At 47.6% G+C, this 11008-nt stretch overlaps 1 protein-coding gene across 1 annotated transcript; it reads right to left on the reverse strand.

The window, feature by feature from the left end:
- Positions 1–2642: 2642 nt before the first annotated feature.
- On the reverse strand, positions 2643–10476 carry TNFRSF9 (TNF receptor superfamily member 9). The gene is made up of 7 exons (XM_065421170.1): positions 10377–10476; positions 10107–10232; positions 8124–8261; positions 6916–6982; positions 6705–6823; positions 6300–6434; positions 2643–2770 (listed from the first exon to the last, which is right to left on the reverse strand). Exons 1-7 carry the CDS (start codon positions 10474–10476, stop codon positions 2643–2645), a joined length of 813 nt encoding a protein of 270 aa, XP_065277242.1.
- Between the last annotated feature and the right edge of the window lie 532 nt (positions 10477–11008).

Consider the following 11008-nt stretch of genomic DNA (forward strand, 5'->3'; position numbering starts at 1 on the left):
TTGACTGACTAAATGCCCCACATACTAGCCTTTAAATTTACTGGAAGAATACTTATGTCACATAAAGTAAGCATAAGTAATTTCTATGAATGTTTATTCCTAGAAATACTTTCTACTTGAATCTGCCCCCTAAACTGTCATAGCCCTGTTCAGTCAATTTACTAGCTGAGGATGTGCCCCAAGGACTTTATATTTCAGTTCAATGGAATTTTATATGGAGCTTAAATGCTCAGCATAACATACAGGACACAAATTAGGTGTGAGAAGTAAATGTCATTAATGCCAAATCAATCATACGTGGAAATGAGCTCTGTGAGCCCAAAAGATTCTCTCTCACCAACAGAAGTTGGTCCAATAAAAGATATTACCCCACCCACCTTGTCTCCAAAAATCAATCCATCAAACAGCTTGGAAAAAGTACTGTAGTGTGTGTGCAGGGAAGGAAAGGAAAAGGGAATAAGAATTTCAAGTTCCTGAAGATATGCAGATTCCATCTGAGAGTGAAACTCCAACTGCTGCAAGTGTTTTCAGGGAAAATACCACTGCTGAGGTTCTAGATTAGAAACTGATCACAGGGTAATCTCTGACATTCTGAACTTCTTACAAGAACCAAATGTTCATTTATAAATAGTGAAAAAACCGACCACCCTCCTTGATCATTACATCTTAAAACTTGCAAATATTACTTTATGTAAGGGTCACTCATCCTCCTGTTTGAAAACACATTAATTGAGAGGAGAAAAAGATGTAGGAAAAGTTTTACTTTATTTTTATTTTTTAAATCTTATTTAAATAAATGTAAATATGTAACTTTACAGGCAGGGCTACAGTTCCCCACTCTTCTTTTCTTACATTTTGCTTTGTAATCAATTATATACAAATTTAATCAAAACCAGCAAGCATGAGTTTGGTAAAAAATTACTGCTACATAAGGCTTATGTTGCATGGAGAAAGTGACTGGGCTCTCATTCATCTGCTAGAAGGAATGTACCTTGCCTAGTTTAAAAAACACACCCACCAAAACCACTCTTTACATGACATGTTGACTTTCATTATATTTTTGAATAACACTTAATGATAAAATATAATATACATTTATAGTGCTGTAAAAGGGTACAACTATCACTGCCAATGCCACGACTCAAACATACACATTCCCATTCTTATTCAAATTAAAAGCAATAGTGACCGATCAAGGCAGATATTTTCATGTCAGAAAGTGTATTTCTAACCTCATAGTTCTACCTATGAAATTAGCAACATAGTAAGTTATATTTTACATGTACTGTACCTGCAATGTATGTACCGTATTTAACATATCCAAAAATCAGAGGGTAATATTTTAAGATCAAAAGGATGATACAGTCCAGTTGCACTAATCACATGGTCTCAGATCAAATTAACTTGTCACAGTGTATCCGAGGGGTGGGCAAACTTTTTGGCCCAAGGGCCGTGTCTGGGTATGGAAATTGTATGGCGGGCCATGAATGCTCACAAAATTGGGGTTGGGGTGCGGGAGGGGATGAGGGCTCTGGCTGGGGGTGCAGGGTCTGTGGTGGGTCCAGCAATGAGGAGTTCAGTGTGTGGGAAGGGGCTCTGGGGTGGGGCTGGGGATGAGAGTTTGGGGTGCAGAAGGGTGCTCCAGGCTTGGACCAAGGGGTTCAGAGGGCAGGAGGGGGATCAGGGCTGGGGCAGGGGTACAGGCTCCAGGTGGTGCTTACCTCAAGCAGCTTCCAGAAGCAGCAGCATGTCCCCCCTCCAGCTTCTACACAGACAGGTGCCGCCTCTGCAGCTCCCATTGGCCAATGGGAGTTGCAGGGGCGGTACTTGGGGTGGCCCCGGTGTTGCCACTCCAACTACAAAGCCAATCAATGCAACAGCTATTTGGAAAGCACGGAAAAGGTGTTCTGAGGCATTTGACAACCCTGACTTACCATATTCCTTTTAACTTCTAACTAAACTGGAATAGGAAAGTTCATTCTGGGAGTTGAAATAGTATCGGTCTAGGATTTTATACCACACCCATTAGTGTGATAGCTGAGCACGAATTAGGAGGGGCTATAGTTCCAGACATGAAAAGAGCAAAGTGGTGGAAGCTTGTATGCTGGCTGCCTGTACTGTACCTAGCTGTAGTCAGTGTTTAGTCTTCAGGAACATTATTCTCACTCCCAAACTTGAATAAGTAAGCTATAGCATAGGCATCTCCTACTAGAGGTAACAGAAGACCAGTCTGGCTTGTGGTTCCTGTCTTATTGATGCTTTTTAGTCTCTAGGGCAAATCATAATATATTAGAAATATTAGTCCCAGCATATGAAAAAAAGTTAGCATGTTTCCTTTCATTTTAAAGATGCTGCCCAGAGAGTTTCGTTAGAATTTGAGATGTTGGCAAGGGTTAATTTTTAAAGAGGTTTTTGTTTTTTGTTTTTTTTAAATAAAGGACCAACTCTTCTGTCTGTAGGACAGTGATGTACTGAGAAAGACCTGCTTCATCCACCACCGACTGCATTGTTCAGTCCATAAGTTTTAAAATTCACTTAACCTGCATCTACTCCCCCCCCCTCCCCAATTATGTAACCAGGCTCCTGTCCTGTGCTCTCAAAGGAAAGGAAACCACAATTGGCTTCCTTAGAGAGTCCAGTTTCTAATGCACCAAGGAATCTCTGAATAGTTTGGATTTGCTACAGTCATCACAGTCTCCTTGTTCTTCCTCTGGAAAGCGGCAGCTGCAGGCATCCTCCTCCTGAGTCGATTGCTCAGGTGTTACATTCACTAAACAGAAAGAGATGAGTAACTTGAATTGCATTTTTTATCACTCATATATCATTTTCCCTCAGCAATGACTGCATGGTGTTAGGAAGTTCTTCAGAATTGTTCAGTTATTTGACCTGAAATTGCCTTTTTCTCCAAAGATATTTCCTGGTAAGTTAGTCTATTGTGCTTTGCTTTCCCCAACACACAGGAGGCTCTCATTGAGGTGAGGAGAGCTGGCAGCATGGACTCTCCAGACTTCAGAGAACAATATTGCTTTCCCCTATAGATTGAAATACCACTATTGGCACCAAATAGGTTTCATATATGGATTAGAATAAATCCACATATCAGTTGCAAGGTTGATTTTACTCGTAAACAGGGCTTTGGAGCGGAGCCTGGAGCTGGAGCAGCTCCGGAACAGCAGAGCTGCAGGTTTTTGCCTGGAGCTGGAGCAGAGCCGGAGCACAGCTCCAAAGCCCTGCTCATAAACCAGTTTCTTTAATGAAATTTCTACTAATGGAAATAACCAGCGGAGATTTAGAATCATAGAATATCAGGGTTGGACGGGACCTCAGGTCGTCATCTAGTCCAAACCCCTGCTCAAAGCAGGACCAATTCCCATCTAAATCATCCCAGCCAAGGCTTTGTCAAGCCTGACCACCTCCCTAGGTAACCCATTCCAGTGCTTCACCACCCTCCTAGTGAAAAAGTTTTTCCTAATATCCAACCTAAACCTCCCCCACTGAAACTTGAGAGCATTACTCCGTGTTCTGTCATCTGCTACCACTGAAAACAGTCTACATCCATCCTCTTTGGAACCCCCTTTCAGGTAGTTGAAAGCAGCTATCAAATCCCCCCTCAGTCTCCCCTTCTGCAGACTAAACAATCCCAGTTCCCTCAGCCTCTCCTCATAAGTCATGTGTTTCAGCCCCCTAATCATTTTTGTTGCCCTCCGCTGGACTCTTTCCGATTTTTCCACATCCTTCTTGTAGTGTAGGGCCCAAAACTGGACACAGTACTCCAGATGAGGCCTCAGCAATGTCAAATAGAGGGGAATGATCACGTCCCTCGATCTGCTGGCAATGCCTCTACTTACACAGCCCAAAATGCCATTAGCCTTCTTGGCAACAAGAGCACACTGTCGACTCATATCCAGCTTCTCGTCCACTGTAACCCCTAGGTCCTTTTCTGCAGAACTGCTGCTTAGCCATTCAGTCCCTAGTCTGTAGCAGTGCATGGGATTCTTCCATCCTAAGTGCAGGACTCTGCACTTGTCCTTGTTGAACCTCATCAGGTTTCTTTTGGCCCAATCCTCTAATTTCTCTAGGTCCCTCTGTATCCGATCCCAACCCTCCAGCGTATCTACCACTCCTCCCAGTTTAGTGTCATCTGCAAACTTGCTGAGAGTGGAGTCCACGCCATCCTCCAGATCATTAATGAAGTTATTGAACAAAACCGACCGCAGGACCGACCCTTGGGGCACTCTGCTTGATACCAGCTGCCAACTAGACATGGAGCCATTGATCACTACCCGTTGAGCCCGACAATCTAGCCAGCTTTCTATCCACCTTATAGTCCATTCATCCAGCCCATACTTCTTTAACTTGCTGGCAAGTTATATACACAAATATATACACACACAGTCAACTGCTGTTTGACTACAACAGAACATGTACATGCTTAATTCTACTTTTCTTACCCATCCCATGAACATCTCATGGTTGAAATATTTGATTTTATTTTCAGCTGATGGCACTAAACTGTGGGAGTGTGTGTGTGTGTATGTGTGGGGGGGTGTAAACACACACAGAGTTTAGTGCCAACATAGTGTACACAGGTTCTGCACTCCAAAGACCTTACAATTTGAATGGACAAAAAATATAAACAAAGGAATAGGGAGCAGAAAACAGGGAGATTGTGGAATCAAGAGCAGGCAGGAGAGTGTCACCCTTCAATTTGTTTAAATTTAATGTTTTGGGTTTTCAGCTAACATGTTAACGCCTCTCTCTGCAGGTAGGGTTTATAGGCTTTTTGGAGGAAATCCATTTTCAGGAAGGACATGAAGGGGAGGACTGAAGCTTGCCAGACCAAGTCAAGGAGGGAGTTCCGGCCGCAGGAAGTGCCACAGGAAAGGGTGTGGAGAAAAGGATGGGTTTCCTTCCCTTTTCTTCCTTTCATGTCACTTGAGAGTCACATTAAAAGATTAGCCAAGACACACTCCAGAATATCTCCAAGGTGCATAAATACATAGAACCATAAGATACTAATTAAACCCATGGAGGCAGTAGTCTTAACATGTTGTGACTGGCATTCTGTTGGGAGTTAAAAACCCAGATTGAAGTGGAATGTAACATACTGTGTTCTTAGCTCATGCCTGTCTAAGTGAACATGTCCTTCCCCATACAGAAGCAGAGATACTGAGGAAGATAGGAGGTTTCTCTACCATTGTGCAGGTGATGTCCCACCGGTACACCTAAGAGTGTCATTTCCTGGGAGCTTCCTGAGGTTTCATTTGTTGTCGGTCTTAGGCAGGTAGGAACCTGTCAAATATTGTATCTTTACAAAATTGTGTCACTTCTAGAGCTGGGTCACATTTTTTGGCCAAATAGTTTAGTTTCCAAAAAAATGCTGTTTCGATGAACCTGCAACTATTCACGAATTTGACATTAGTTTTGGCTGGGAAAAACTTTTTCAGCGCCAGCTTCAGAAATCCATGTGCTTCAGAAACCCATGTGTCTCTGTATGTCGTCCTCCTAATCTTTTGCCCAGTGGTTAGGGCACTTGACAGACCACTTTGAATCATGCGGAGAGAAGATTCGAGTTTTCATAGCCTACCTCCCAAGTGAGTGCCTTAATCACCAGGCTATAAAGTCATTTGCACTCTCTCTTTGGCCCAATTAATATTTAAGTAGTTAATACGGAAATGGAACAACTTCAACAAGAGAGACTGAGAGCAACCCACACAGAATAGCCTATAGCCTGGTGCTTCAGATGCTCATTTGGGAGGGAGGAGATGTGAGTCTGAGTCCCTGCTCCACAGTTTGGATTCAAATGTGGTTCTCCTCCATTCCAGGCAAGTGCACTAAATCACTGGGATAAAGGTTAAAAGGGGACAGACATGGATGGACACACACACTTTTTCTGACTGAAATGAAACAGATGATCCAAAATTGACACTTCCAATTTGCATACAAAGTCTGAACATTTTCTGAATGGAACCAATTTTTTTTTCTGATTTTTAATTTGCTGGCTGACTCCCAAAAAATAAATTACTCACTCAGCTTCAGTCACTACCAAATTCCAAAGGGCCACGGGAAACCTCCTTTGTAACATTTCTAAAGCCAATTTCCTCCCAATAGCCCGATTTTTTTTTTTAAATAATAATAATCTAAAACCTGATTTTCTTTTCACAGTATAGTGACGGACTTTCAAAGAACACATTTTTAAGTTCAACTATGCTGCTAGCTTTCAAGGAAACTCTGAAACCTGGATTCTTGCCTGCTTGCCCACCACTAGGAAAAGGAAGTTTGTAGGTAGCATGTCTTACTTTTCTTGAACATAGCAGGTAGTTTCTTTTTGTCGCAGATGCTGAAGCACACATACAAAGGCAGCAGAAACATTATGCATACCACCACGGCCACAGTAACAGCGATCCCGACGGTGACCACCTGAAGATCCTTCCCTGAGAAGCAAAAACATTCCTTAAAAATGATTGCAGAGCAAAGCTCCTCTGCAATGGAAGCAGCTGGATTATTTGTCCCTAAACAACAAGAGCTACTTTTCTTTTTGCCTTTACTGCTCAGAGTTGCTGCTGCTGCACCAATCTGTGAGACTGGAGACAAATAAAAGGACCCTTAAGTTCAGTTATAAGTATGAGAGCCTTAGTTTATTTAATTCCAAGGCAAGCTGTAACTATTTCACTCTAGCGAGGAATTATTAGGCAATAACTCACCTTGTACAGGGATAGGGACTACGATGGAAATGGTGGATGGAGTCATAGTTTCAGAAGCTTGTCCGCAAACCACATCACTCCTATTAGTCCCATTCACCAGGACCTTATCTGGAAGGCATCTTAAATATGTTTAAAAAAAAAAAAATGTATGAAAATGAATTAAACCCAGACCCAAAAAGCTATATCACTTGTTTTTTAAAAAAGTACTTACTTTGTCCATTGTCTGCAGGGACCATTGGTCTGATTGTTAAATGTCCCACTAGGACAAGTCTGGCAAGCTTTGAAAAATACAAAGAGTTTTACCATTTATATAAATTGAAGTTTAAAATGGTGCAAGAGACATTACTGTACAGCTGAGCAAAAATAATTTAGCATTTATATGTCAATGTTCATCATCAGTGGCTTGTATAAACAAAAATGTAAGGATCAGTAAAGGTCTTACATTAACTAAAGTGAATATTTTAATAAGTGGCTTTCATTGTAAACAAGTTGCTTGAGGCCCCTGAACTTGAGCTGACAGGACTAATTCTGTTAATGTATTTCCAGATACTGAAGAGCCAACTGTCCTCCTATGAACTGTGCCCCAAGGCCAGAATGTCTCTGTTCTTGTTATTCCAGAGTTCTGCAGGTATCTTTTCTTTGTCACTCGTATCCCAAAGGAACAAGGCCTATGTTTAGGGCCCTACCAAATTCACAGCCATGAAAAATGTGTCATGGACCGTGAAATCTGGTCTCCCACCATGAAATCTGGTCTTTTGTGTACTTTTACCCTATACAGATTTCACAGGGGAGACCAGCCTTTCTCAAACTGGGGATCCTAACCGAAAAGGGAGTTGCAGGGGAGTTGTGGTATTGCCACCTTCACTTCTGTGCTGCTTTCAGAGCTGGGCAGCTGGAGAGCAGCAGCTGTTGGCCGGCGCCCAGCTCTGAAGGCAGCGCACCTGCCAGCAGCAGGGCAGAAGTAAGGGTGGCAATGCCATACCATGCCATTACTTCTGCACTGATGTTGGCGGCAGCTGTGCCTTCAGCTCTAAGCTCACGGCCAGCAGCCGCAGCGCTCCAGCAGCAGCAGATGAGTAAGGGTAGCAGTACCAAACCCCACCCACAATAACCTTGCGACCCACCACCACCACAACTCCGTTTTCGGTCAGGACCCCTACAGTTACAACACCCTTAAATTTCAGATTGAAATAGCTGAAATTATGAAATTTATGATTTTGAAATCTTATGACCATGAAATTGACCAACTTGGACTGTGAATTTGGTAGGGCCCTACCTATGTTAATGGAATTTTATTGAGCTAATGAACCAGCAAGTACTACAATAAGGCCCCAGTTCTGCAAACAGTCACTTGGACTTTTCTACTGTTATTGGCACCTAAGAGTTTTACAGGGAGTAATGAGACAAAGGCAGCCTTACCTTCTTCAAGAGGTTCCTGACCTACTCCACAGTTTTCTACACATTTAGAACAGTCTTTTCCAATACAGCGATGCCCATCTTTACATGCACATTCTGCATCCATTGTTGGAGAACACTTCCTTTCATATTTGAATTTTCCTGTAGAGCAAACACAGATATCCCACATTGGCACTCATTCCTCAAAGAATCTGGGACAGAAATGAGCTCATCCTAGTAAAACATCATAACAGGGCTGTGATGAGTAGAGGGACCTCCTGCCTGATTTTCTTCAGAGGATTCAAGCTGAGAGTGCAGGCCAGAAAAGTGCAATGGATGCACCAAACTGATTTTCACTTTAGCAATTAATTTTTTTTTAAAAAGTGAACTTTTTTTCCTTTTGGGTAATACAAGGGTATCCAAACTGAGGCCAGCTGAGGGTCTTATTACAAAAGCCCTTATGACAGCTAGGGACCAAATTTTTGCTTACATACTTAATAGAGTCACAAAAATACAGCCATGCACTTCTGACTCACACACAAAACAGGAGCTGGGGTATATTAACATATCTACCTTTGCACAATTTTATTTCCAAGCGAAACTTTGCATGGGGGGGAGGGGGGGGGGGGGAGAAGAGACACAGCATAAAGAGATATGCTGTTTAAAAGGCCCATGGATCTAGAGATTATTAATCATGTACCAACAGTGCGCTTACCTTAGCTTCCAAGGCTGAACAATTCCATTTACAGCTCAACATCTGTGTACACTACACCCTGCTATGCTCACACACCTACTAGATCAGGGATGGGCAAACTACGGCCTATGGGTCGCATCCGGCCCGCCAGCCATTTTAATCCGGCCCTCGAGCTCCTGCTGGGGAGCGGGGTCTGGGGCTGCTCCACATGGCTCCCAGAAGCAGCGACATGTTCCCCCTCCCCCCCCCCCCCCGGCTCCTACACGTAGGGGCAGCCAGGGGGCTCTGCTCCACACGCTGCCCCTGCCCCAAGCACCGCCACGCAGCTCTCATTGGCCGGGAACTGCGGCCAATGGGAGTTGCAGGGGCAGCACCTCCGGATGGGGCAGCATGCAGCAGAGCCTCTTAGCCACACCTCTGTGTAGGAAGCGGAGGAGGAACATGCTGCTGCTTCTGGGAGCCGCTTGAGGTAAGCACCCAGGGCCGACCTTACCCATATGCAAAGTATGCAGCTGCATAGGGCACCAGGAAACTTGGGGCACCAAATTTCCTGGTGCCCTGCACAGCTGCATACTGTTCCAGCCCCTGCCCCGCCTCTTCCCACTCCTGCCCCGCCCCAGTCCAGGCCCCAGTCCAGCCCCCACTCCACCCCTTCCCCAAAGCCCCTACCCTGCTCCACCCCTGCCCCGCCCCTTGAGACTGCAGCAGGGCCGGGCTTGCACTCACCACCAGGGGAAGTTCAGGGACCTGGCCCCAGCTGTGTTGCCAGTGAGTGCTGGGGGGTAGTTCCCCCACACCCCTGGGCAGGGCGGGGGGTTGTGTAGGACCCCAGAATAGCTAGGGATTGCCCTGTAAGCACCGCCTGGAGCCTGCACCTCCTGAACCACCCTCCTGCCCCAGCCCTGATCCCCCTCCCACCCTCCGAACCCCTCAGTCCCAGCCCAGAGCACCTTCCTGCACCCAAAACCCATCAGCCCCAGCCCCACCCCAGAGCCTGCACCCCAACCTGGCGCCCTCACCTTCCCTGTGCCCCTGCTCCATCCTTGATCCCCCTCCCGCCCTCTGAACCCCTCAGTCCCAGCCCAAAGCACCCTTCTATGCCCCAAACCTCTCACCTCCCTGCACCCCACCCCTCCTGCCCCAGCCCAGAGCCCCCTCCCGCACCCTGAACTCCTCATTTCTGGCCCCACCCCAGAGCCCCCATCCCCAATTTCGTGAGCATTCATGGCCCGCCATACAATTTCCATACCCAGGTGTGCCCCCGTCTGGGCAGTAATTCAGGCAGCCGGAGCTGTAGACAGGGCAGCACTTACCTTCACACCTGCGGCATCTGGTGCACGTCTCCTGGGCACTGGCCGTGGCGGAGAAAGTGCCCCTGGGGCAGGCAAGACAAACTTCGTCTGGGCTCGTCCCACAGTCCGCGCAGCTGAGGAACTTGCCTGCGAAGGAGCCAGAGAGATCGGCTAGCTCCAGCGCTGACCAACGGGGCCCCCGCTGCTGCAGCCCCGGGCCGGCCCCGGCCCCGGCCCCGGCCGGCCCCGGCCCCAGCCCGCTCGGTCCCTCCCCGGCCCCAGGGCACTTACCGGGCGGGCAGCGCGTGGGGAGCGCGGGCGTCAGGGCGGCCGGACCCAAGCTCAGCAGCAGCAGCGCCGCCGTCACGAGCGGCGAGTGGCCGCGTCCCATGGGCTCTAGGCGAGAGGCTGCTCCGGGGCGGCGCGTCTCCCTGCGTCTGAAAGGCAACACACCGGCCTGAGCCAGGCCGCACCCCGGCCCGGCCCTAGGCGAACCGCCGGGACAGCCCGGACCAGCCGGAAGCCCGCAATGACCCCGGATGGAGCCAGCCGCCCTCCGCGCCACGGCCTTACCTGCGAAACTGCCGCGCCTGCTTCCCGGCCGAGCGCCTCACGGTCTCTGCCTGCGCCGGGCTCGGAGCGGCCCTTGTCTGACCGCCCCCGGCGCGCTGAGTCACCGGCCGGCGGGGGCGGCTCGCGGGAAACCCCCACGCGCCCCTGAGCGCGAGGCCGGGGTCGCACCCTGCCCACGCGCGAGGCCGGGCTCTCCCGGGTCTAGTGAGGGTCTCGTGGGGCCCGTCTGCGCCCCTCCGCTGTCCACCCGCAGATCTCAAAGCGCTCCGGTCCCGCTCGCCTTCCTGGCACTCCGGCACACGCAGCAGTCTGGCCTCCCCAGGGGGTTTTCAGATGAACCAGCCTCAGCC

This window comes from Emys orbicularis, chromosome 22 (assembly GCF_028017835.1).
Source record: "Emys orbicularis isolate rEmyOrb1 chromosome 22, rEmyOrb1.hap1, whole genome shotgun sequence".
Taxonomy (NCBI): domain Eukaryota; kingdom Metazoa; phylum Chordata; order Testudines; family Emydidae; genus Emys; species Emys orbicularis.

Coding starts and splice junctions, on each gene's coding strand:
- TNFRSF9 (XM_065421170.1), bottom strand. CDS start 10,476: ATGGGACGCGGCCACTCGCCGCTCGTGACGGCGGCGCTGCTGCTGCTG. Junction 10,233..10,376: donor CCCCACGCGCTGCCCGCCCG/GTAAGTGCCCTG, acceptor GCTCCTTCGCAG/GCAAGTTCCTCAGCTGCGCG. Junction 6,983..8,123: donor TCAGGAACCTCTTGAAGAAG/GTAAGGCTGCCT, acceptor TATTTTTCAAAG/CTTGCCAGACTTGTCCTAGT.